The sequence below is a fragment of the Natrix helvetica genome, assembly GCF_964273705.1.
Source record: "Natrix helvetica genome assembly, chromosome: 7".
Taxonomy (NCBI): Eukaryota; Metazoa; Chordata; class Lepidosauria; order Squamata; family Natricidae; genus Natrix; species Natrix helvetica.
Window position 1 is genome coordinate 59,617,795 of NC_138558.1, and position 21,814 is coordinate 59,639,608.

Here is a 21,814-nt window from a genome sequence, read left to right on the forward strand (position 1 = left end):
GTTTGGGGTTGCTTTTTATCTGGTTGCTCTTTCATTGGTAGATAGCTTCGGTCTCATCAGCTCATGAAACAATACCAAAAATAGATTATTTAACTAGTTAATATAATATGCTGATATTATTTCTAGTGCATGATTTGGTACTTTGATAGTATTTGAAGCTTTGGACTACAACGAAGTGCTGTACTTCTTAATTTTGAAAAAAAAATTACTGAGGTTAGTTAATGAATGTTAAGGAAGAGGCAATCTTCAATTAAATGAATATCTGCTTGCTTTTAAAATGCTACCAAGTTTCAGGTTTATATTCTGGGAAATGCCAATTAACTACAGTCAATTAAAACATGGTAAAACAGGTAGGCGATGAACCTTTTACACACCATAAAATTATCCTTTGTAAGGTTCCAGCAGTTTCCCTGAGCCTCTGAAATGCCAAAGAGAGTGAGACTCGAGACGAGGTTTGCAAAAAGTATCAGCTTGTATTTATGGCCATAGCAAAAGCTGGGTGACAAAACTATATTCAAAACATACGAATAAATGCATGTAAGAAATAGCCACACCTTGGAAGAGTGGCTCAGAGTATTGTATACATTTTAGGCAGATAGAAACAAAGGTAATCCAATCAGAGACAAAGATTCATTACCAAAGTGATCTTTAAAGCGTTCTTTTGTTCAAGCTCCTGTCTCTGTCTACCTTATCTATGGAGTAGATGACCTTTTGTAGGGAGTGGCTGCCCCCCCCCCCTTTGCCAAGTTGTTTTTTGGCAGAATGCTTTAAGGATTTATGAGCCAGGAAAACTTCCTAATGTGGTTCCTTTATCTGGGCCATCTGTGCAACAATTATTTCTAATAGCTTTCAAGAATGACCCTAGCTTTGAAGCCAAGAATAGAAGCGAGAGTGAGGTAACATTTGCAGTCCAGGATTAAGGTTACAATTTGCTAGGCTACAAAACAACTAATTTCTGACAGCATGCAATTGTAGGAAGTTATCACCCAGCCCTCTCCCAGAAAAATGAAATATCCTAGGAAATATTGATAAGGCAGAATATTATATTTTTCTGGATGTGAAAAAGGGAGAAACACATTTTAAACACAAAGTAAATTCCTGCGGCTTCCAGCCCATCCCCACTTTGTTAATGGGCCATTAAGAAGGCCAAGCTAGTCCACTTTACATAATAAAGAGTTCAGCTCCAGGGGGATGGGTGTAGAGTTCTGGCAGTGACAATGAAGGCATGATAATATAAGCCTTTACTCAACTGACCACATGGCATCTGAACTCAAACCTGAATTCAAAACAGCCTAGAGGGTTGTCCTTGCACGGGCCCATGGGAGTCTGGCAACCAATCAGAATACATTTCTTACACAGGAACAGGAAACAGATAGGTGGGGCAGAACAGATTATAAAAATCCCTGCAAGCCCTTCTTCAGCCCTTCTCTTCCCTTCTCTTCTCCACCAACATTGAAGCATGTGATCACCTTTTCTGTTCAGGGCTCAAGCCATGTGGTCCTGTCCACTATTAAACCATCTTTCCAAGCAGCCTCCATGTCTCCAGTGTCTTTTTCCCCACTTGGAGCCGAACCCAGAAGGACATTTCTTTCAACAATTGGCGACTCTGGTGGGACTCCAATGGCTACATAAAGGTACTTAAAAGAAAAGGGAAATGTTGAAATGTTTCTTTTTTCTCTTGTCTGTCTCTTTCTCTGTCTTCTATGCAACCACGTGGTTTTTGTTTGTTAAGATTTGTGCCTTCCCCAATTTAACTGAGATTCAGGGTGGGAATGATTTTGTTCGTGAAACTCATGAGTTTTGTTATCCCCTCTTTGTGAGTGTGTATGTCTAAGTCTTTGTGTGCCCTCGAGGTAATTGTAACTATAAAATGTCTCCAATCCCCCCCCCCCAAAAAAAGACAAGAATTTTAAAGTGTTCAAAGAAAGAAAAGAGTAAGCTGGCAGAAATTGCCTTCGCTCAGTTTGTTGGGCCCACAAAACTGAGTGAAGGTGGAGGGAATCTTTGCTTTGCATCTGTTTTGGCCAGCAGAGACAGAGTAAAGATTTTTTTTTTCTTCCTTCCTTCCTTGCCTATACCTTAAAGTAACAACCCAGGAAATGTTTGCAAGAAAAGTTTCATCCTTGCATTTATTGTGTGACTAAATGATTTTACCTGTTCATTTCTTTCCTGGAGCATGTGAATCCAGACCCCATTTCTCATCTGTGATATCCCCATAATGTTTATCTGTTTATCTGCTGAGTAACTGATGGTTTTATTTTTTCAAACTCTGCCTGCAAGCTATCTACCCCCCCCACGCCCCTCCCTTACCTCTAATCCTCCAACAATGCCTTTTCTGTGGGGGAGGGAACCTTGTTCTCATGTTTTTCAGCCCTAGAAGATTGTACTCTTCAGGTGAGTATAGATTTTTTTTTTCCTTTGGGGGGAGGAGGAGAGTGTTGCCTTGTGTGTTCATGTATGAAATGAAGGAAATTCCTACTAAAGGTTTGCCTTCAACCTGAGTAAAAGCCCTCTGCACACTTTTCTGACCAACCTACTCTATTAGTCCTAAAGTAAAAACCTGGCCTCCAGAAGGCAGTTTTGATTTAGATTTTGTCAACAAATTTGCTGATTTTCTGGCCACCATCAGATGAATCAAGGGCCCCACCCAGATGCAAATGATGTGTTAAAGAAAGTCTCCATACATCTTGGTCTTTAAAAATATGCCAGCGTGTGCTGGGAGCGCCAACCTAGAACTCTGGCTGAATGCAAACAATGTGTGGACAAACATCTCTGTACATTGTTTCTATACATCTTGATATTTAAAAATGCCAGCGCGTGCTGGGATATCAAGATAGAATTTGGATCTTTAAAAATTAGCCAGCACAGCTGGCAGGTCCAAATTAGAAACGAACACCCCAGGGCAGAGACAGGCATTAACAATCTAGTGCGTGATCATTTCCAGACCTGGAGGGAAGTTGAGATCCTTTAATAATAGAAAATGGAGCTCATTGGCTTATGTACAGCTCCCTGAAGTAATTGTAATAACTGCCTTGCATGAAGAAAGAATGAAATGGGATTTTTGTATGTGAAATTAATGATTGCAGTGCAAATGTGAGTATGTTGATGGTAAAGTTGGTATGAATGTAGTTTGATTCCCTTTCATATAAAGAAGCAGTCAGTTACAAGGTTGTTTAATGGTATGTGTGTGTATGCATGTGTGTTATCATTTCCAAACCTGAAGGGAGGGTGAGATCCTCTAATAAAAGAAAATGAAGCTTGGTGGCTTGTGAAAAAAAAAAGCTTCCTGAAATACCTATGATTGTTTGGCATGAGCAAGCACGAAGGTCTGATTGCAATATGAATGTGAGTATGTGTCCCTCATGCCCCAGGGAGTGATAAGTGAATGGATCCAGAGATCCACGTGATTGCCTGTGTGAATTCCCCCCCCCCTTTTCCTTCTGGGTCATTCTTTGGAGGGAAGCAGGAAAAGCGGGGAGAATGAGTGTCTGCTCATTTTTACCATGAGTGTGTGTATGAAACGCCCCAGTGATACCTGTGAATGCCTCTGGGAATTCCCCCCTCCTTTTTTCCCTCTTTCCTTTTGGGTCATTAAAGGCTGAAATTTTTTCTCCTCACTTTAACCACTTTCCCCCCCCCCCTCTCTTCTGAGAAATTTGGAGTAAATGGGTGATCTGCTCCGCTTACCTTTCACTATTGTGATCTTTTATCTGCATATAACAATTATGCAGTTACATTTCTTTGCTCTGAATACAATTTTGATTTTTTTTCTTGAAATTTTTGAGGTTTAAAATGCTTAATTAAACCTATAAAAAGAAATGATTTTGAGATATTTTGCTTACATTTGTAAATGTTTTAACATACTTAATGAGAATTTGCTTCCATCTGAATGGAATTTGATATTTTGGAGTGTTGACTCAAAGTACCTTTTTTTAATTGCAATTTTTTTAAAGCTGTTCTTCTTACCTCCCTCTTTTACACCTGTGCATTTTTAAATGCTTATGAGTCAAGGTGCTCTACCCTATGACATTTTGTTTGTTTGTTTGTTTGCAACACAAGTTGTTGTCCGTCTTGGAAATTTACTCATCTTACTGCAAAAGTGTTTCAATCATACAGGCAGTGGGAATGTCATGTTCCATGAAATTTACATCGTCTACCTCCTGAAATAATGTTTGGATTTCCACACTTGGACAGAATGGGTGATATTCCACAACATGAGACTAAAGATATGTCTGTAAAGAACTGTATTCTTGGCCTCTCCTCTTTTTTTTTTACCTCAGAAACAAAGGACTGCTGGCTCAAACCATAACTCTCAATTTGCTGCTGGTGATTGCGTGCTGATAAAACCTGACATGAGGGAAAAAAACTTAGCCAAGCCTGGGACAGACTACCAAGACTGACTGACCACTCTTACCAGCCTTACCACCAAACCTAGCAGACATGAAAGAACCCTGAAGGAGATGAAGAAGTAAAGACCAAAAGACTTTTCAATTCCCAGAAGACAGCTGAAAAGATTATGGGGAGGGTGGAATTTGATAAGTTTTCTTTCTCTGTTTCATGCACAGAAATTTATTATGCTTTCTTCCTTGCCTCATTTATATTGTAATCAGTTTAATGTATTCATGTAAGAATTGTATTTGAGAATGGCTAGCACAGCAAGTTCTGAACACCTTAGATTTCTGGCTGGTGGGAAGGAAATTTTGTCCAAAATGTCTGTATTTTCTGTATTGTAGAAGCAGCTACACACACACACACACACACACACACACACACACACACACAAAGAGAGAGGGAGAGAGAGAGTCCCCATTCAGAATTAGATTGAAACTATCTCCTTGACTTAACTCCACTGTTGAAAGAAATGTCCTTCTGGGTTCGGCTCCAAGTGGGGAAAAAGACACTGGAGAAATGGAGGCTGCTTGGAAAGATGGTTTAATGGTGGACAGGACCACATGGCCCGAGCCCTGAACAGAAAAGGCGATCACATGCTTCAATGTTGGTGGAGAAGAAGAGAAGGGAAGAGAAGGGGTGAAGAAGGGCTTGCAGGGATTTTTATAACCTGTTCAGTCCCACCTATCTGTTTCCTGTTCCTGTGTAAGAAATGTATTCTGATTGGTTGCCAGACTCACATGGGCCCATGCAGGGGCAACCCTCTAGGCTGTTTTGAATTCAGGTTTGATTGAGTTCAGCTGCCATGTGGTCACTTGAATAAAGGCTTATATTATCCTGCCTTATCCCATCACTCTGGAGTTAAGAGGAGAACTCTTTATTATGTAAAGTGGACTAGCTTGGCCTTCTTAATGGCCCATTGATAAAGTGGGGATGGGCTGGAAGCTGTAGGAATTTACTTTGTGTAAAATGTGTTTCTCCCTTTTTCACATCCAGGAAAATATAATATTCTGCCTTTTCAATATTTCCTAGGGTATTTCATTTTTCTGGGAGAGGGCTAGGTGATAACTTCCTACAATCCCTCCTTTTTTTTTCAAAACATGTGAGTGGAACGCACATGTTTTTGACAAAGGATAAAATTGGTCAGATCAGGGAAACTTAATTTTTCTGATGGAAAGGCATTGAAAGAGACAGCAGAAGGATCACTTCAGTGGCTCCCAGAGAGCTTTCAACCATGAAGGTCTTACCAACCAGGGCACAATTTCTGGAAAGAAATTTACAATATCCAATTTACCATGCCAATTATTTTCAGATGGTTGATATCACTTTCTGTGAGCTTCCAGACAGGGTACAAGCAACCACAAATCCCAAAAATCCTTCACAGCCATGGTTCTGCCTTTTAAAGAAGTACAGGCTACCCATTTTCAGGGGATGGTTCTTTAATCTGCCCTAGCTCTTATTTTAGTGAGGCCAAATTGAGTTTAGCTAGTGTGCAATACAACCTATTTAGTATTTTTAAAACTACACACAATGAGCCCTGGGATTCCTCCTCCTGAGACCACCAGTGCACCATGTCCTGCTTTACTGGGCAACATCATTTTGGGGGGGGGGGGGTCACTGTCAGGGTTTGAGTTTTGAAGATCCTTTCTACTACTCTTCAAGTGGGGGAATTGCCTGAGGGGAACTGACCCTCCCCCATGGGATTAAAAGGGAGATATCTGCTTTTGTGCAAAGACAAAAATCAACCTAGGAAATGCTTTGTGGAGTTAAGTCAAGGAGATAGTTTCAATCTAATTCTGAATGGGGCCTCTCTCCCTCTCTCTCTCTTTTGTGTGTGTGTGTGTGTGTGTGTGTGTCTGCTTCAAAATACAGAAAATACAGATATTTTGGATAAATTTCCCTCCCACCAGCCAGGAATCTAAGGTGTTCAGATCTTGCTGTGCCAGCCACTCTCAAATACAATTCTTACATGAGTACATTAAACTGATTACAATATAAATGAGGCAAGGAAGAAAGCATAATAAATTTCTGTGAATGAAACAGAGAAAGAAAACTTTATCAAATTCCACCCTCCCCATAATCTTTTCAGCTGTCTTCTGGGAATTGAAAAGAGTCTTTTGGTCTTTACTTCTTCATCTCCTTCAGGGTTCTTTCATGTCTGCTAGGGTGGCATGCTTGGTTTGGTGGTAAGAGTGGTCAGTCAGTCTAGGCAGTCTGTCCCAGGCTTGGCTAAGTTTTTTTTCTCATGTCAGGTTTTATCAGGAGGCAATCACCAGCAGCAAATTGGAGAGTTATGGTTTGAGCTAGCAGTCCTTTGTTTCTGAGGTAAAAAAAAAAAGAGGCCAAGAATACAGTTCTTTACAGACATATCTTTAGTCTTATGTGCAAGTGTGGAAATCCAAACATTATTTCAGGAGGCAGACGATGTAAATTTCATGGAACATGACATTCCCACTGCCTGTATGATTGAAACACTTTTGCAGTAAGATGAGTAAATTTCCAAGAGGGACAACAACTTGTGTTGCAAACAAACAAACAAATAAAATATCATAGGGTGGAGCACCTTGACTCATAAACATTTAAAAATGCACAGGTGTAAAAGAGGGAGGGAAGAAAAACAGCTTTAAAAAAATGCAATTAAAAAAAAAAGGTACTTTGAGTCAACACTCCAAAATGTCAAATTCCATTCAGATGGAAGCAAATTCTCATCAAGTATGTTAAAACATTTACAAATGTAAGCAAAATATCTCAAAATCATTCCTTTTTATAGGTTTAATTAAGCATTTTAAACCTCAAAAATTTCCAGAAGAAGAAAAAAAATCAAAATTGTATTCAGAGCAGACAAAGAAATGTAACTGCATAATTTTTATATGCAGATGAAAGATCACAACAGTGAAAGGTAAAAGTGCACGAGCAGATCACCTATTTACTCCAAATTTCTCAGAAGAGAGGGGGGGGGGGAAAGTGGTTAAAGTGAGGAGAAAAAATTTCAGCCTTTAATGACCCAAAAGGAAGGAGGGAAAGAAGGAGGGGGAAATGCCCAGAGGCATTCACAGGTATCACTGGGGCGTTTCATACACACACTCATGGTAAAAATGAGCAGACACTCATTCTCCCCGCTTTTCCTACTTCCCTCCAAAGAATGACCCAGAAGGAAGATTGGGGGGGGGGGGGGATTCACACAGGCAATCACGTGGATCTCTGGATCCATTCACTTATCACTCCCTGGGGCATGAGGGACACATACTCACATTCATACTGCAATCATTAATTTCACATACAAAAATCCCATTTCATTCTTTCTTCATGCAAGGCAGTTATTACAATTACTTCAGGGAGCTGTACATAAGCCAATGAGCTCCATTTTCTATTATTAAAGGATCTCAACTTCCCTCCAGGTCTGGAAATGATCACGCACTAGATTGTTAATGCCTGTCTCTGCCCTAGGGTGTTCATTTCTAATTTGGACCTGCCAGCCGACGCTGGCTAATTTTTAAAGATCCAAATTCTATCTTGATATCCCAGCACGCGCTGGCATTTTTAAATATCAAGATGTATAGAAACAATGTACAGAGATGTTTGTCCACACATTGTTTGCATTCAGCCAGGGTTCTAGGTTGGCGCTCCCAGCACATGCTGGCATATTTTTAAAGATCCAAACCCTATCTTGGTCTCCCAGCAATTTCTGGCATAGTTTTAAAGACCAAGATGTATGGAGACTTTCATTAACACATCGTTTGCATCTGGGTGGGGCCCTTGATTCATCTGATGGTGGCCAGAAAATCAGCAAATTTGTTGACAAAATCTAAATCAAAACTGCCTTCTGGAGGCCAGGTTTTTACTTTAGGACTAATAGAGTAGGTTGGTCAGAAAAATGTGCAGAGGGTTTTTACTCAGGTTGAAGGCAAACCTTTAGTAGGAATTTCCTTCATTTCATACATGCACACACAAGGCAACACTCTCCTCCTCCCCCCAAAGGGAAAAAAAAATCTACACTCACCTGAAGAGTACAATCTTCTAGGGCTGAAAAACATGAGAACAAGGTTCCCTCCCCCACAGAAAAGGCATTGTTGGAGGATTAGAGGTAAGGGAGGGGCGTGGGGGGGGGTAGATAGCTTGCAGGCAGAGTTTGAAAAAAATAAAACCATCAGTTACTCAGCAGATAAACAGATAAACATTATGGGGATATCACAGATGAGAAATGGGGTCTGGATTCACATGCTCCAGGAAAGAAATGAACAGGTAAAATCATTTAAGCACACAATAAATGCAAGGATGAAACTTTTCTTGCAAACATTTCCTGGGTTGTTACTTTAAGGTATAGGCAAGGAAGGAAGGAAGAAAAAAAATATCTTTACTCTGTCTCTGCTGGCCAAAACAGATGCAAAGCAAAGATTCCCTCCACCTTCACTCAGTTTAGTGGGCCCAACAAACTGAGCGAAGGCAATTTCTGCCAGCTTACTCTTTTCTTTCTTTGAACACTTTAAAATTCTTGTCTTTTTTTGGGGGGGGGGGAATTGGAGACATTTTATAGTTACAATTACCTCGAGGGCACACAAAGACTTAGACATACACACAGAGAGACAAAGAGGGCATAACAAAACTCATGAATTTCACAAACAAAATCATTACCACCCTGAATCTCAGTTAAATTGGGGAAGGCACAAATCTTAAAAAACAAACCACGTGGTTACATAAAAGACAGAGAAAGAGACAGACAAGAGAAAAAAGAGAAACATTTCAACATTTCCCTTTTCTTTTAAGTACCTTTATGTAGCCAAATTAGTTTTCCTGTGTCATCTTTCAGCAAAGCCCATTTCTCACACAATTTCCTTGCTCGCAGCCAAAATCTTGGCATCTAAGGAAATCTCCGAGGGCACTTCTGGCCACCCACGAGCTAACGCTTCCCATGACCCTTTACATGCAGGGCTCACTTTGGCCTAGCCGGGTGCCACCCGCCGTAAGTTTTCGGAAATAAAAAAAATTCCGGGAAGGACTTCGATTCCCTCAATGAAGTATTCGGACCCTTTCCTCGTAGGGAATTCTGCTAAGGTTTTCCAGATCCAAAAAGGTGATCTGGGGAGGACCTCTGCCCCTCTGCAGTTAGTACTAGCACCTCCTTCTCTCTTTACACACAATGGGCCTTTGCTTTTTTCACAAGACAAAAGCAGCAACAACAGCAAAATGCATTCACTTTTCCATCCATTTTCACACACACTCTCCTTTCCCTAACAGAAGGTCCATGCTCTGGCCTGACCCTAATGCTTTCCAGTCTCTCTTGGTAAAACACACAGAGGAACCAGGATCCAGCTGTGATTGGGAGAAAGATTTCATCACTCACACACATGCAGGCATACACACATTTCCACGCTTTGCCATGCTTTAACATTAAATTTTAGAGAATTAAAATTTAGAGGTACTCACCTTCTTTCCAGGCAGCCTTTGAGCTCAAACTCAAAACCCCTTTAAAGCCTAGATCCAAATGGTTAAGGCCAAGATAAAGTCCACCCACAGACTCAATGGGGTCTGTGCCGGCATGGGAGGCTTACCTGGGCCATATCCATTTGTTAGGCTAGCTTGGAGTCCCTTCGTGGTCGCCAATTGTTGAAAGAAATGTCCTTCTGGGTTCGGCTCCAAGTGGGGAAAAAGACACTGGAGACATGGAGGCTGCTTGGAAAGATGGTTTAATGGTGGACAGGACCACATGGCCCGAGCCCTGAACAGAAAAGGCGATCACATGCTTCAATGTTGGTGGAGAAGAAGAGAAGGGAAGAGAAGGGGTGAAGAAGGGCTTGCAGGGATTTTTATAACCTGTTCAGTCCCACCTATCTGTTTCCTGTTCCTGTGTAAGAAATGTATTCTGATTGGTTGCCAGACTCACATGGGCCCATGCAGGGGCAACCCTCTAGGCTGTTTTGAATTCAGGTTTGATTGAGTTCAGCTGCCATGTGGTCACTTGAATAAAGGCTTATATTATCCTGCCTTATCCCATCACTCTGGAGTTAAGAGGAGAATTCTTTATTATGTAAAGTGGACTAGCTTGGCCTTCTTAATGGCCCATTGATAAAGTGGGGATGGGCTGGAAGCTGTAGGAATTTACTTTGTGTAAAATGTGTTTCTCCCTTTTTCACATCCAGGAAAATATAATATTCTGCCTTTTCAATATTTCCTAGGATATTTCATTTTTCTGGGAGAGGGCTAGGTAATAACTTCCTACACCACAAAGCTTTTCCTAGGTTGATTTTGCCCTTGCACAAAAGCAGATATCTCCCTTTTAATCCCATGGGGGAGGGTCAGTTCCCCTCAGGCAATTCCCCCACTTGAAGAGTAGCAGAAAGGATCTTCAAAACTCAAACCCTGACAGTGACACCCCCCCCCCCAAAAAAAATGATGTTGCCCAGTAAAGCAGGACATGTTGCACTGGTGGTCTCAGGAGGAGGAATCCCAGGGCTCATTGTGTGTAGTTTTAAAAATACTAAATAGTCTGGATTGCACACTAGCTAAACTCAATTTGGCCTCACTAAAATAGGAGCCAGGGCAAGTTAAAGAAATCCCTTGGAAATGGGCAGCCTGTACTTCTTTAAAAGGAAGAATCCTTCAATGGCTGTGAAGGTTTTTTTGGGACTTCTGCTTGCTTGTAGTCTGGAAGCTCACAGAAAGTGATATCAAACACCTGAAAATAATTGGCATGGTAAATTGGATATTGTAAATTTCTTTCCAGAAATTGTGCCCTGGTTGCTAAGACCTTCATGGTTGAAAGCTCTCTGGGAGCCACTGAAGTGATCCTTCTGCTGTCTCTTTCAATGTCTTTCCATCAGAAAAATTAAGCCTCCCTGATCTGACCAATTTTATCTTTTGTCAAAAACATGTGCGTTCCACTCACATGTTTTGAAAAAAAAAAAGGAGGGATTGTAGGAAGTTATCACCCAGCCCTCTCCCAGAAAAATGAAATATCCTAGGAAATATTGATAAGGCAGAATATTATATTTTTCCGGATGTGAAAAAGGGAGAAACACATTTTAAACACAAAGTAAATTCCTGCGGCTTCCAGCCCATCCCCACTTTGTTAATGGGCCATTAAGAAGGCCAAGCTAGTCCACTTTACATAATAAAGAGTTCAGCTCCAGGGGGATGGGTGTAGAGTTCTGGCAGTGACAATGAAGGCATGATAATATAAGTCTTTACTCAACTGACCACATGGCATCTGAACTCAATCAAACCTGAATTCAAAACAGCCTAGAGGGTTGCCCCTGCATGGGCCCATGTGAGTCTGGCAACCAATCAGAATACATTTCTTACATAGGAACAGGAAACAGATAGGTGGGGCAGAACAGATTATAAAAATCCCTGCAAGCCCTTCTTCAGCCCTTCTCTTCCCTTCTCTTCTTCTCCACCAACATTGAAGCATGTGATCACCTTTTCTGTTCAGGGCTCAAGCCATGTGGTCCTGTCCACCATTAAACCATCTTTCCAAGCAGCCTCCATGTCTCCAGTGTCTTTTTCCCCACTTGGAGCCGAACCCAGAAGGACATTTCTTTCAACACAATAATATAAGCAGAAGCCAATATCGATTCATATTGATTCATATACTCCTTCGCCTTGAAAATATGATACAAACAAGAACTAGCTGGCTGAATAAAGCACACTTCCAAGTAGGAAAAAGGTGAGAACTTGGCCAGTAAGATTCCATAACTGATTGGCCGCATCTGGGCTGCAAATTGTGTGTCTTTAAGGCCAGTTTCAGCCCAGACTGGGACTACTAAAAGCAATAATGGAGCCTCGTTTTTTTACGTGTGTAGAAAATCGAAATGTTTCGTTTGCCAGGTAGCTTAAGTTATTTATTTAACTTTATTCAATATGACCGTGAAAGCCTACATTCCCTTAACCGGCCTCTATCAAATAACGTTTTCGTTCAAACAGAACCACAACAGAATAGGGAACTCTTGCGGTTTCCATGGTAACTGATATCTCCTATAATAGCCCGCCTATCCTCGACGGGATGTTCTGTTATAGGCTGCCCCCAGGAACCTACCCATCCTCACTCCATCCCTCCCTCCAATAGTAACCCTTCCTGTGTTGTCGAGCGAGCGCACGCCTGATAGTGACGGCACCTCGCGCTTCAGCCAATCGGAGCAGCGTCGCTATCCCCGCGAGCGTCTTTCTAAGAGATCTCCTAGAGGGTGGATTTCTCCCCCGGAGCTTGCCGGAGAGAGCTGCGTCAGGTAAGTGAACCGGAGCCCTCGCTTTAAGGTGACTGCTTGGTTGTGTGGACCCTGTGCGTTTCCACGTTTTTTTGCAGCGTAATTAACCGGTCTCATCAGGAGGAGGAAATGCAGGAAGAGGCACTTTCGAAATGAATTTCATCGCCTTTCAGTATGTTATCGTATTAAACATCCCCCAAGAATGACAAATGCCCTCCGCATGTTTGTTTGTCTGTCTACGTGTGCGTGATTTCTTATACCGTTTTATTAATGTGTGTGTTGGCGGGGTGGGGGATAGCATTTTTTTACATTTTATTTCGTCGAGTATGAATTAGATAACAGATATAAAGTATAGACATGATTATGAATGCGTGAAATGAATACGAATACAAGGACGGTAGGCACGTAATAAATAAAACAATGCTGTAATGCGTTATCTTTTTAAATAATCCCCAAAACTTTAAACTGTCTACCATGGGTCTCACCCCATTCCTAAGAGGTCTGTAAGGGGGCGTGCATAAGCGCACCAGCGCTGTCCCCGTCCTAATGTTCCCATTTATTTGTATCCATTTCTTGTATACATATTACATCTGCTTATACTTATATGTTTACATGTTATATATTCATACTTGTTTTATCGTACATGCTTGACAAACCAAAATAATAATAATAAATAAATGTTTCTTTGTCAAGAAACAAAGCAGATTTCTGAATTAGGGAGGGGAGATCTGTTTTCTGCAGATGAGGTGATAATTGAAAGGTACTTTCGGGAGGTTTACTCATAATGGTTGCCTGTTGTGGGAAAATAAGGAAATGTCTGAATAAAGCTAACTTGGTCCTGGACTTTTTTCCAAGGCACTCAAGGCAATTTATCTGTCCCCCATGATATTTTCACAAAGTTCCAATACAGATCGGAATTATTGAATGGCTTAAAATTTTGAGTGGAGATTAAAATCTGTGTTTTCCATTCCTTATCAAATATTCTAATCTAGACAAACATTGCCCAACCTGATGTTTTTTTAAGTGTAGCAATTCGCAATTAGAATGTATCACAACATCTCTGGAAAGCAACAGGTAGAATAAGTAGAGAGCTGTACCAGCTCTATAGTCAGCTGTATGCCTTTACTGGTGATTATATTAAATAATAGGGACGTGGTGGCTCAGTGGCTAAGACCCTGAGCTTGTCGATCAGAAGGGTTGGCAGTTCGAATCCCTAGCACCGCATAATGGATTGAGCTCCCATTACTTGTCTCAGCTTCTGCCAACCTAGCAGTTCAAAAGCACATAAAAATGCAAGTAGAAAAATAGGAACCACCTTTGGTGGGAAGGTAACAGCGCTTCTAATCATGTCGGCCACATGAACACGGAGATGTCTTCGGACAGTGCTGGCTCTTTGGCTTTGAAATGGAGATGAGCACCGCCCCCTAGAGTCGGGAACGACTAGCATATATGTGCGAGGGGAACCTTCACCTATAAATAATTACATAAATTAAAATAAACCTGGATAAACTCAGAATTCTGAGGCATCTAACTGCTTTTATCATAGATTCATGTGAAGCCATCATCAAATTACATCCATCTGTATCTAGAAATCCATTACAATTATTCAGCAATTAGAATTGCATTGCGACACCTCTGGAAAGCAACAGATAGAATAAGTAGTCAGGTGTACCCTATTCTCTATGCAAAATGCCTTTACTGGTAATTATATTAAATAATAGGGACGCTGTGGCTAAGGCCCTGAGCCATGTCTGTTTTGACTTCTACATGTATGTTTTTACAGGTACCTGATATGAGACCATAGTCAAAATGCAAATCAAATCCATATGCTCAGAATGGGGACAATTATGAATCTCATTCTTTATGGAATATTTACATGGGCTCTAGATGAAACCACTCTCAAAACGTACCTATCTGCAAGTTTAAGTTCTAGCAATCGTAAACCGGTTTGTGTAACGTGTGCTGGTTGAAGAGTTGATATACAGAATAAAAATATTAATATTGTACTGCTGCTTACCATTTATCGAGTTCTCTCAATTTGACATTTTACAGATTAATAGAAACTTCGTTAAGAAACAGTGTAATGTGCCACAACTGAACGATGATGAATAACAATAGTTTTGAGATACTACATTCTGCCTACTTTGCTGTAGAATACATTGACTCCTTGCTGCCTGAGAATCCACTACAGCAACCATTTAAAAATGCTTGGACCTATATGCTGGACAATTACACTAAATTTCAGATTGCGACGTGGGGTTCACTTCTTGCTCATGAGCTTTTATATTTTTTAATATGCTTACCTGGATTTGTATTTCAGTTTATACCTTATATGCAAAAATATAAAATACAGAAGGTAAGATGGATTTTTAACAACGAAGAGAGCTATGTTTTAATTTATAGGGCTAAAACATTAGCAGGAGTTTAGTAGCACTTTGTTTAGCTAAGAATTCATTAAAATGTATAAATGTTTACTATATGCAACTCGCTTTATCATACTAATGCAGGATTTAAATTGGGGTGAGATGGGAGTAAGGAGGGCAAGACCATTGGTTAGGGAAATGCAGTTTATGTGTAAGATAGATTACTATTATATCAGAATTTGTATTATGTTAAAGTGTTTGTTGAGATGTTTTGAGATTGTTAAAACTTTTGAGAGATATGTTCATCCATCCATCTGAGTGACTTTGGGCCTGTCGTCTCAACCCAACCATCTCCCAGGGTTGTGGGGAGAATAGGCGAAAGGACATTTAAGTATGTTTGCTGTCTTGAGCTACTTATAAAATAGGAGGATAAAAATAAATAACATTCATGTTCAGCAACATCTCATTCAGTGATGGAGTTAAAGTCCTGTTTATAATGCCTCAGTAAGGCCACACTTGGTATACTGCATCTAGCTTTGGTTGGCACAATGTAAAAAAGATGTTGAGACTCTAGCAAGAGTGCAGAGAAGAGCAACAAAATGATTACGTGACATGAGGCTAAAACATAAAGAATGGTTGCTAGAATTGGCTTTCTTGAGTTTAATGAGAAGAAAGGACTAGGGGTGACATGATAGCAGTGTGCCAATATCTTAGGGGTTGCTATGAAGAAGAGGGAGTCAAGCTATTCTCGAAAGCACCTGAGGGTAGGACAAGAAGCAGTGGATGGAAACTAATCAAGTAGAGAAGCCACCTAGAACTAAGGAGAAATTTGTTGACAGTGAGAGCAATTAACCAGTGGAACAACTTGCCTTCCGAAGTTGTGAATGCTTCAACACTGGAAGTTTTTAAGAGGAGATTGGGCAAACATGTGTCTGAAATGAATCCTCGCTAATATTTGCATTGACTAAAGTGCATCAGAAGAAATCTCACCTGAAATTATTAGCCAACATCTTAGTGCAGGACAAATAAAATCAAAATTAAAAATAATCAGAGAACACTTCTCTAATTTTAAAAAAATCAGATGGTTTATATTCAAATCATGAATGCACATTTTGCAGTGCAATAGTTGAACTCAAGTTAAGCAGCTTACTTTGCTGCAGGCCTATCCATACTTATGGAGAAAATACCATTGAACATAATGACAGCTACGTCTGTAAGTAAACTTGCCTAATATTGTATTCTTAATTAAGAGAATCATTATGAATGGGCAGTAATTTTCCTGTCTCAATACTTGGAATAAACATAGGCATATGGGATAGAGGGCAAGGCCAAAACTGTATAACCTCAAATATTTACATGTGCCATAGTTTATAGTTTATAGTTTATTTAATTTATAGACCGCCCCCTCTCCCCGGAGGGACTCGGGGCGGTGTACAGACCATTCGTAATCAAAACAATAAAATGACATAAGACATAAGACATGCAACATAAACAACTCACACACACGGTCTGTTATAAAATCCCAAAACCAATTAAATATTAAGAACAATTTTAAAACCCATTAAAACCCCAGTATAAAATTTAAAAAGCCATCCAGGAAGGTTTAAATAGATGATAAATGCAGTTACGATTATGGTTATAATTAGGCCAGACCTGCTACTCGAAATAGGACATGTTCTTCTGTACTTCAATAGAAGTACATAACATAAGGACATTTTGTGATGTTGGCATTGTAGTTGGAAAGAGAGCCTGTGGTTAAGATGTGATCAGTTTCCTACATGCACTATTTTAATTATTTTTGTTTATTTGCTGCTGTTATAGGATAAACCAGAAACATGGACAGGACAATGGAAATGTTTCAAAACACTTATGTTCAATCACTTTGTTATTCAGCTGCCTCTCATATGTGGTACCTTTTATTTCACAGAATATTTTAATATTCCTTATGACTGGGAAAGGATGCCAAGATGGTAAGCAATATTCAACTATTTTTCATTATTTGTTTCTTAAAAATACATATTTCCACACATTAAAAATATTGATATTATGCTGATGAAGATCTGGGTTTGGGAGAAATTTCTAGAAGTTTGACCAAAAATGTTTTTGAATCTGTGGTTCAGTAATTTCAAATTTATTAAAAATGACAGAGTGAAACCTTAATTTCATAGTCTAGTTGCAGGGAAGCAGTGCCTGTTATTCCTAATTGTCTGTTAATCTCTATACATTCTACATCTATGTAACTACTATGTAACTGTCTATCTCAAACAGCAATTTATTTTGCTGTGCTTGTTGCTCCAAGAGGGAAAAATGTTTTATTAAAATTTCTGTGTATGATATGTCAGATTTCTAGCATTGGTCATTGGAGAGATTGCACATACATACATACATACATCTCAAAAGCTAATTTTCTTTTAAAGGTTTGTGATAGTTACTCGGTGTTTTGGATGTGCTGTGATTGAAGATACCTGGCATTATTTCATGCATCGACTACTTCATCATAAGAGAATATATAAATACATCCACAAACTACATCATGAATTTATTGTATGTAATTTCTTAAGTTTTTGGTTTACATGGTTTAGTTGTATATGTACTTACCAATAAGAACATTCCATGCAACTCACTGGAACCTGTTTCAGTACATGATTACAGCCTTAAAATTTCATGTAATGGACATGTGTTATTATTTTTAGAAATAGGGAGAAGAAACCAACAGGTTTATTATTTATCTATATGATTTATTTACTCTTCTTCCTACTATATGAGCCAGAAAGGTTTACAAAAGGTGAAGAGTTTTAAACATTGCAGTAAACCAACAATATTTTTGTACAACATTTGTACATTTGTCAATTTTATTTGAATAACTAATTTCTATTTCATTGAATACATAAGATCTATAGAATCGTATTTGTGTGTCTTTAAGACATACAGTATCCACACAGTTATATAAGGAACTACTGTTTTAAGGAGCTGAATGGTGTTAGCAGTAGCAAATATTCTTACATTTAGTAATGTATTCAATTTATTCAGGCTTACATTTCCTGACAATGTTTGAGTTCAAGGTTAGCACATGAAGGAAGAAAATGTCCTGAAATAGTCATATTAAAGCATATATATGAATTTTTTCTTCAGTATGGATACAGATGCACAAACCTTTTCTGTATACTTTTCTTCAGGCACCATTTGGGATGCAAGCTGAGTATGCACATCCTTTAGAAACTCTAATCCTTGGAACTGGATTCTTCATTGGAGTAATTTTCTTATGTAATCACCTAATTTTTCTATGGGCATGGTTAATTTGTCGTTTGATAGAGACCATTGATGTTCACAGGTAATCTTCTGTTACTTATTTATAATTCTTGCGTTCAGATTTAGAAATTTTAAAATTATTTAAACATAACTATTTGAAAAAATAGTTATTTTTTCGAATAGTTAAGATGCCGATAGGGGAAAGAAGTATGAAAGATACAAAAAAGTATTTTACATAAAAAGTACAAAAATGCTGCCTATATAAAGAAAGTTGATTAGAATAAAACATAAGCTGAAATGAAAGAACTTGTAATAAAAATAGAAATGGACAAGAAAAATCAGGAGCCTAGAAATAACAGGAGTCAGTACAAACACCAGAGGTTTTGTGTAAAGATGCACAATGGAAGATATAGTTATTGGTCAGTGGTGATAGACTAGGAGAGGTTAATGTCAAGAGATTTCAAGGAGATTCACTATTGCCACTACTGCTTGTTATTATCAACAATATCATCAAGTCATGGCTATCAAAACATCAAAAACATCTCCAGACTATCCTATTTTACATAGACGAACTGAAGCTGCATGAAGAAACACCATCTGAAACAGAATTGCTTCTCAAGATACTCCCTATATACATCCAAGATATTGCAATGGAACCAAACCAAACCAATTTAAACTGGATAAACGTGCCAGCCCAACCATCAACTGGGGGAAAATAGTGAAAAGGGAAGCAATCAAGATTCTCTATGGAAATGCCATCAAGAGTCTGGATGAAGACGATCACTACTAATACTTGGGCATCCTTCAAGCTGACAATATCAAGCACTTCGATAACAAGAAAAAGGTTAGAAGTGAATATATCATGAGAGTGAAGACAATTTTGAAGTCCCAATTCAGTAGAGGAAATATCATAAAGGCAGTTAGTAGCTTGGTGATTCCACTTATTAGATACACAGCTGGAATAGCGTACTGGAGTCAAGCAGAATTAAAAGTCCTAGATAGGAAGACCAGAAAAATAATGACAATGAATCATGCCCTTCATCCAAACAGCAATGTTGACAGAATCTACTTACCAAGGAAAATAGGTAGGTGTAGAATGTTGCAAGACAGTTGAAAAAGAAAAAAAAAACATTGGATGTATATCTGGACTGAAGAAGATGCATTGAAGCTAGCATACTATGAAAGCTTATTAAGTATTGGAGAGACCTGGCAATAGCTGAGAGCAAGAAAGTTGAAGAAAGAGACAGAGGGAAACTAATTCTGGTTGCAGAAGACCTAACCTTAAGAACAATAGCAACAGCACTTAGACTTATATACTGCTTCATAGTGCTTTACAGCCCTCTCTAAGCAGTTTACAGAGTCAGCATATCGTCCCAACAATCTGGGTTCTCAATGCATAGAAAGCAGGAATGGAGAAGACACCAACAGTCAGCAAATGCTGCCTCTTCAAAGAAGCTGTAGAAACAGTGGATCACCTAGTTTGCTGCAGAAAGTTTGCCCAAACTGATTACAAGTAATGGCATGACAAAATAGCAACAATGGTGAATTGAAAGATCTCCAAGAAATATTATTTGCTTGCAGGCAAGAACTGGTGGGGCCACAAAATAGAAGAAATAATAGATAATGAAGAAGCTAAATTGCTTTAGAACAGGAGTGTCAAACCTGATTGCATCGCGGGCCATATCAGGGTGGTATTTGCGCTTGCAGAGCCAAGATGGGTGTGGCCTGCGCGGGCCGTATGCAGCCCGCAAGCCATGTGTTTTGACACCCCTGCTCTAGAACATTGGATTTCAAACAGATGGGAATCTGCCATATAACTCTCCAAACCTAACAATTGTTAATAAGAAAGACAAAAAGACTCAATGTGACAGTACCTGGAGACATCAGAATCAAAGAACTGTGGCAAAAGAAGGTAATGGCAGTACCAATAATAATAGACCCCTGTGGCGTAATCCCAAAACATCTGGTGCACCATGGTTTGGCATGACCAAACCAACCAATTGCAAAATGCAACTTTAGTTTAGGACGGCTTACACTCCATGATGTTATCTTTAAAACCAGTAGGCAGATAAAAATGCTAACTCCAGTCTGAACAACTGGCTGACTCTGTGACAAACCATAATAATGATATATTAAGTTTATATGCCACTGACACTCAGCAAATTGAGGCAGATTACAAATCGTTAAAAACATTTAAAACGAATTTTTAAAAAGAGCAAAGATGGCAGAGTTAACAAACATGGATGGGAACAAAGAAAAAGGGCCTTGAGTTACACTCACCAAAACCCTGGACAAAGAGCTAGATTTTCAAGGCCCTTGGAAACATCAGATGGCTGGGCCATTCAAATCTTGTGAGGAACCACATTCCAGAGGGCAGTTGTTGGTACAGAGAAAGGCATTTTTCTAGGGTTCTGATAGAAAAATAGGGTTCGTTTAATCAATGGAACTCAAAAGTGCACCAATCCTGCCATGTCAGATTGGCTGGCAGATACTGTGGGAGAAAATGAAAAATATGAATAACTCATGCTTGACTAGGTTTATGGAATCTAATGACCATATAGAAACTTGTATTAGAATTTACTATTATATTAGTTTTTTATTTTATTTTTCTACATGTTATAAGTGTAGCAGTCTGAATAGACACATAATTTTTCTGGAATATATATATGAAACTCAGAGGGACCTATTCCCAAATAGATACAAGATCCCATTTCAAACCTTTAGCACTAAACAAATTATACATCAAATGTGAGAAATATTTCATTATTAAAAGGTGCATTCCATTGTTTTTCCTTTCAGTGGCTATGATATTCCTTTGAATCCTTTACATTTGCTGCCCTTTTATGGTGGCTCTCGCTTTCATGACTTCCATCATATGAACTTCATTGGAAATTACTCTTCAACCTTCACATGGTGGGATAAATTATTTGGAACTGATTCACAATACAATTCTTACAAAGACAAAATGAAGCAAGAGAAAGACACAGTGGAAAAAAAGATGGAGTAAATTTCCCATTTGCAACACTCTTTGGAGCACCAAAGAGGGAAAAGGCCTCTTATTTTTGCTTAAAACTAGAAAACTTAACAAGTATTGCAATTGAAAGCAAAATGTGGCTTTTAACAAACAAACTAAGTTTAGGTTTGCAGCAGGAGAAACATTCACTGATGCAGTTTCCAAATGATTGTGCTTTTTCTTATAGATATCTCAAACAAATACAGTATATATTTAAAAAAATGTTAAATATGATCAAACGATTAAACAAATTAATTATGTAAAAAAAAGATATACATTAAAATAAGAGAGGTTTCTTGCATTAATGGGAATCCTAAAGTTTAGAACTTTAGAACAGCTACATTGAATTCACCAATTAGAAGTTTGCAGCAATCCTCTTTTCTCAATTAGGTGTAAAAAAAAGATTTAAGAAACCCTTTTAATTTCCAAAAAAAAAAATCTTTTTACTTTGTTTTTAATGAATTTTATTGTAATCTGTATTACACATAACTGTAAATTGCTGATTTGATTATTAAGCTAATTTGTCTTAAAATAGCTGTGGTTGATTTCTTTGTCATTTTTCTGTATTGCAAATAAAAATAATATTTGGGTTCAGGCTA

The 21,814-nt window shown here is 38.9% G+C and overlaps 1 protein-coding gene across 2 annotated transcripts; it reads left to right on the forward strand.

The window, feature by feature from the left end:
- Positions 1-12,575: 12,575 nt before the first annotated feature.
- On the forward strand, positions 12,576-21,814 carry MSMO1 (methylsterol monooxygenase 1). Of its 2 annotated transcripts, none has more exons than XM_081959281.1 (6): positions 12,576-12,611; positions 14,651-14,946; positions 16,775-16,923; positions 17,371-17,497; positions 18,130-18,284; positions 21,002-21,814. In XM_081959281.1, exons 2-6 carry the CDS (start codon positions 14,692-14,694, stop codon positions 21,207-21,209), a joined length of 894 nt encoding a protein of 297 aa, XP_081815407.1. In that variant the 5' UTR covers positions 12,576-12,611; positions 14,651-14,691; the 3' UTR covers positions 21,210-21,814. The 2 variants fall into 2 exon arrangements, with proteins under 2 accessions (XP_081815407.1, XP_081815408.1); XM_081959282.1 differs by lacking the exon at positions 12,576-12,611 and adding an exon at positions 12,622-12,639.

Coding starts and splice junctions, on each gene's coding strand:
- MSMO1 (XM_081959281.1), top strand. CDS start 14,692: ATGATGAATAACAATAGTTTTGAGATACTACATTCTGCCTACTTTGCT. Junction 16,924..17,370: donor TGGGAAAGGATGCCAAGATG/GTAAGCAATATT, acceptor TTTCTTTTAAAG/GTTTGTGATAGTTACTCGGT. Junction 18,285..21,001: donor GAGACCATTGATGTTCACAG/GTAATCTTCTGT, acceptor TTTTCCTTTCAG/TGGCTATGATATTCCTTTGA.